At 32.9% G+C, this 5907-nt stretch overlaps 1 protein-coding gene across 1 annotated transcript; it reads left to right on the top strand.

Annotated features, from left to right (window-relative positions):
* Positions 1 to 1398: 1398 nt before the first annotated feature.
* Positions 1399 to 2573, top strand: LOC142342072 (uncharacterized). Its single transcript, XM_075393250.1, has one exon. The coding sequence runs from the start codon at positions 1444 to 1446 to the stop codon at positions 2320 to 2322; it is 879 nt and encodes a 292-aa protein (XP_075249365.1). The 5' UTR covers positions 1399 to 1443; the 3' UTR covers positions 2323 to 2573.
* Positions 2574 to 5907: the final 3334 nt, after the last annotated feature.

Raw genomic sequence — 5907 nt, 5'->3', positions numbered from 1 at the left:
TTGATCATTGTGCAGTTGTTCAAGAATTATTGTAAGCTTTTAAGATCTGATAAGATAGGATTTTATCGGAAAGGAACTGATAAAAGTTAATTTTATTGCCTTTGTTCTCATACGAAGATTATATTTACGCTTAAGTTATGTTGTGATGAAGGGTAAAAGAAACAATATTATAGTGTAAAGTCAGATTAATGTCTGATTATATCCTATAACAAGACTCAATCTGTTAAATATCATACATGACGTCTTTTTAGCAATTTTACAGGTCTCACACTATCAAATGTGAGGGATCACTCGGGTTAGGAAGTTTTAATGCCTTGAAAGGAAAAACTTCTGAAATCAATCATCATTTGATTTTTTGCGACTGATGTGACTCAAGATCGTAATAGGTACTGTTCTGAATGGTTATCAACGCCCAAAGATGTTGCAGATGTTCAATTGTCATTAGATTTTGTCACTATTTTCCGAGAGCAAGTTAAAAGATATGAGCTATAAGCTCGTGTAGACAGCTACCATAAAAAATTTTAATTCAATTTTTTTCTCTGGGCTCGAATAAATGAGGGTGGAAGTCAATGACTCAATTTTTTCCATCTCATCCACGCTAATGATCACATTTGTCCACGCCGTACCTCACACAGTTACTTAGTGCAATAGCTAAACAATTGTCAGTAAGACTAGAAAAAAAAGAAATTCTATTTGATGGTTAATATCAGAAATATCCCTTGCTTTTCTAACTATGGTTTAAGACAAATGTCCACTGCAATGTGTGGGCTACGAAGACAAACAGCAGTTTCTGACAACACACGAAAACAGAGAATTCTTTCAATTAGTTCTTTAGTAATTCTCAATTGAATTCAAGCCTTAAGGTTTTAGGCTAAATGAAAGCTCAAAAAATGGACATGGATTAAAGTTTATCCGTGAAAACAAGTGAACAAACTCATGATCTTTCGTAACTGTGTTCGGCGATTTTCACAGCCATTTTTCATTCTTATTAAAAAGTACCCAATTTCAAAAGATCTGACGAGACTTTTTGATTGTTGTCTATGAAAAGCAAAATTTACGCGAAATGGGCGTAAATTTTACTCAAAAGTCAAGACTGTCAAGTGTAAATTGTGACATGATCAAAGTACTGGCCATCATAAAAACGGCATTTCCATAGACTGATTCAGCCCTGATTTGCTCTGGCACCAACCTCCGGAATGCAATGTATATCGGAAGTTCTTTTTAGACGATGTGTATTTTTGTAAGATTCTGCCAGAAACTTCCGTTGTAAGATCTTAAAATATTTATCTGCAGTCCTCAGGGGATCTGGTGCAAAAACCTACCCATTGCATCGATTCCCGCAAATTCCTGGTGGGAAAACCGGGAAATTTTCAGTTCCCTATAATTCCCAAAAATTTATGACGATAGTCGTGAAAGAACTCACTCTAAATTTTTCCCCGCAACATGTTGTTAAGTGTCACTTTTGTTTCAGCCGCTTTCATCTTCCTGTGGGTGGGACTGACAATCTTTGAAATAATCTTTCAAACCCTAACTCTCTGTTTCTATGAAACATTCTACCACGAAATCTACAACCTAACAAACCCCCCAACCTGCATTATACCCGAGATTGCTAACATTATCATCAGTTTCACTATGTATATTTCTGCGTTCGTTCTTGTCGTGTTTCTCTACTATTACGTGTTCCAAGAAGCTTTGAAAAGAGCTAGAGGCGCGAAACTGACGACTGCAAATGCTGAACCCAAAATTGAGCGCGAGAGTTTGACCGGCAGCACTTCAAATGACGAAAACGACCAGGAAGCTTACAAACGAGAGTTGCGACTTTTATACGGTTTCGTAGCGTTGATTACCGGAACAATTTTCTTCATTATAGCTCGGAATTTTTACTACGGGTTATGTCTGTATATTGGGTGCGAAAATCGGGCTCAAAACGACTATTTGGTTTCAACTCTCACTTCAATTATGATTTGTTCAACCGTTGTTTTCGCGCCCTACACCTACTTCTACAGAAACCCTCTTTTCTGGAAATGTTTTCTGAAATTTGTCCTGAAAGTTTGCCCAAAATTGGCGGATTATTCGGAACAGCTGCGACAACAATCAGCGGGTTATTACAACAATAACACTCCTCAAAACAAAACTCGCCAAATAAACAATAATAACAATACCAATGCCAACACCGTCAACACCAAAGCTACCTGTTTAGCAAATAAACAAAACAACAATAACAACAATGGAAATGCATGTGAACAAAATAACGTTCAGGTGAACAAAAATCACGAAATTGTTGAACTGAGGGAAGAAATGAACAAAGAAACGTGTGCGTGAAATGTTTATTTGCAAAGAAATCAAATTTTGTTTTTTTATTATAATTTTTTATATCTAAACTCGAGTTTCATTTTGATTTTGACATGTTTCGATATTGCTTTTCATTCACAAAGTCATCGGTTGAACTTCACAAAAGAATTGTTATTTATATTTATGTTCAAAGATATATCCTCAATAAATACTACAATAATTTTTTGCCATTTTGTAGTGCTCAAATTAGCAAGCTATAAGTTCACGTATTTCATTATTCATCTTCTTTTTATCTACTGTGTCTAATGAGGCAAAAGAATTGTGTAATCCAGCTTTGGTTTCTTTTTTAATAGTTCTTGTCTAGAAATGACGGGTCTAAATTTTCTGAACAAAATGAGGAAAGATTTTGACTTAACAGAATAACAGCCTACTTAACTTACAGCTTTCAAAATTTTTCTGCAGAAGTGAAAATGTTCGGTCCATAAGAAATGAAAAGCACTAGAATGACCCATACGTGGTGAATCATCATTTCAAATGAATATAAGTTTTTCGGACAGTTTTTGTCTCTTTATAATTTTGCTTCAGAGACCAATCTTTGCGATTTAACTTGCACTGATAGGGTTGAAAAGAAGTTACAAGAAAGTAACTCAAGCAAATGTATGTTAAAAGTTCTGAAAAATCATACTGTATTCTACAAACTTTTTTTCTTTATTAATAAAGCTTTGAAAAGATATTTGATTCCACTCAAGATGAGAAAAATCCTTTTTAAGAGACAATTATGATTTATATCATGAATTTTGTTAATTCATCTACTATTGTTAAATCTACTTAACTTAAAAAATATACTTAAACCAGTATTTAAAATAAGAACGATACCTGAAAATATACTAAAAATCTTAGAAAAGATGAAAAAAAAAATAAATTTTATAAACCTTAAATCTCTATAATTCCTCGGGAAAATGAAAAGGAATCATTAAAACAATTCAGGTTTTTTTTGGGGGGGTTGCACTTATGCCACTTTTGTAATTTTCGCGAAAGATGCCCAAAATTGCATAACAAAAATAGTTGGGTTGTTATGAAGTTCCTTATTTTTCGAGAGGTTGCAGTCTTATCTGTGTGGTTCCTACTCGTTTTTCATTCCTGGAATGGGACCGGCAGTGGTGTAGTTAATGAAATTGTAAAAAAATAATTATATAATACGGTAAAAACCGTACTTGAACAATTCCTCCACAAAAAGCAAAAGAAGACAGGAAATTTTAAAAGAGGAAAAACAACAAAACTGTTGAAAGATTCGAGCGTCAAAATGACAAATTATTATCTCAAGTCATGTTCAAAATTTAACATTAATATCTGAGTGGTTTTTCCTCCTTATTTTTCATTCTGTTTTCGGAACTGGCAGTTGTGCTGCTACTAACATTAAAATTAGGAATAGCAAAAAAGTAAAGTTAAAAAAACCATGCTGGAATTGTTGCTCGAAAACAGACAGAAAGACAAGAGACATGAATACAAGAGAAAAAGCAAAACTGATTAGGTGCCCAAAAGATAAGAAAATTTCACAAGTCATGTTCCAAAAATACCTATTAGATTTCATAGTAGTGTGGTTTTTATTGCAGTTTCCTCAAACAATGAGAAATTTTCTTAAAAAACACAACATTATCAATTTTTTGCAGATTTTCAGGTCAAAAATTCTACAAGTAGTGCAAACCCAGACACCCCAAAAATAATATTATTTTAGATCAATGCTATCAACATACTTTTCAAGGCTGTTTCGAGAAAAATCTGATTTGAATTATTAATTAGAATTTTCCTTTAAATAAAAGTTTCTGACCGAACATTTTACAGGTTCACGTGTGATGCAAAAATGAAGAAAAACGCTGTAAAAAAATAATGTTTTCTCTAAATTTTCTTTTAAGATAGAACTTTGATTTCAAATTTGATCAGTTGCAGTCTCATTAAGTGAAAAATGTTGTATCTTTTTATTCTGTCTCAAATTTGTCGTCCAAATCCTATCAGTTATCACAAAGGCTGTGATGAACAAAAAACACGACAAAGAAAAACGAATGTGTAAATTTTTTAACTATCTTTTGTGAAATTGTCGAAATTAACATCCTTATTAGTCTTCTGAAAATCAACACGCCTGCCATTAATCAATTAAAAAATTGTTTCTTTGTTAAAAAACTAACTAGGTTGATCTTTTAAACCTTGTTGTTCGGATTTTTCACACGAAAAAAATCTTTTATTTGAATTGGTCTGAATCGTTTTGAAACGTTTTTGTATTCTAATGCTCCTGGATATCCATACCACGTTCTCTCGCAGGTTTCTAAGAACTGTGAACTTGTAAATATTTGGTTCAATACAATATCGAACGAGCAATTACGTTTGTATTTAGTTTTACGATTTTTATTTTGCAACATAATTTTTTTTGTTTTTTATTTTTTCGCTAAGCACAAAAAAGCTCGAAAAGTCACAAACCTTAACATGGTAATCGACATAGATTCAAATTTAATTTTAGCTGGTTTTTATAATTTGATTTAATGGGCCAAGAAACAGTTCCGGCTAATTAGTTCTGTTTTATCTTGCATGTCTGTAATTATTTATAAAAAAATTCCATGTCAGTTTTGTCAGAGATTTTTTTTTCTGATTTTAGTTTTCACAATTCATGCGATTTTATTAAAAGTTGATCTGCGTGAAAATATTGTTCGAATAAAAGCATTGTTAAGAGACTTTCAATATTCGAATGAAAATTGCTAAAAGTTATTTCTTCGTGAAAAGCTGAAAACACTGAATTTTCCTCAGAACAATTTTATTCTTTTAGCTAATGTAGGAGGATATAAAAACTAAAACCCGATTTTCTGAGATCACGAGCTCTTAAATGAATCACTCACTGGCTTTTTTTTGATAGTGCATAAAATGTCAGCGAAATTGTGAGTCCCATTTTTTGGCGTTGTTTAATCTTTGATTCAAAACCTGACAAAAACAGTTAGAAGACTGACCGAAGGATTTCTATGTGTGTCTGCAGTGTTGAGAAAAGTTTCTGATTTTTGTTCTGGTTCACAGCCAATTCAGAAATGCATACTGATTTTTCCACTGATTGAGCGAAACTCAGTGAATGAAGAAGCCAAACCAGCAAGTTTAAAGCTGCTGACTATATTGCATAAGTAAACGGAGACCGTACGATTGATACTCAAGCTCTCATTCAAGTGGATGTTTGTTTTGAAAAAAAAGATTTAAAAAACCAGTAGAATGCACGAGCTTGTTAAAATTTGTGGAACAAAATCGCGTTTGATCAAGACCTCAAAAAATTAATTGTAATGCTAAAAAAGCTAGCTTTGCATTTTGTGTGTTACTGATTGAGTTTCTTCCCAGGTCGAGGAGTCAACACAAAATTATGAAGGAAATTGTTGAGTCTCTAAGCGTAAATCTTACATAATCTTCCGTTTCTAGGCGTAGTTCTTACACAATTTTGCGTGTTTTCAGCGTTGATGTTAAAAATTTTCTGTCGAGTTTGGCGTTAATGGTACGTAAATTTTGCGTTCAATTGAGCGTTGATCGTACATAATTTGGAATTGAATTCAGCTTTGATCTAAACTAAGTTTGCTTTTCCAAGCGTAGATC

This window comes from Convolutriloba macropyga, chromosome 7 (genome assembly GCF_964194025.1).
Source record: "Convolutriloba macropyga chromosome 7, txConMacr16.3, whole genome shotgun sequence".
Taxonomy (NCBI): Eukaryota; Metazoa; Xenacoelomorpha; order Acoela; family Convolutidae; genus Convolutriloba; species Convolutriloba macropyga.
The sequence above is the reverse complement of the archived record's forward strand: the minus strand, read 5'-3'. Positions and strand labels throughout refer to the sequence as shown.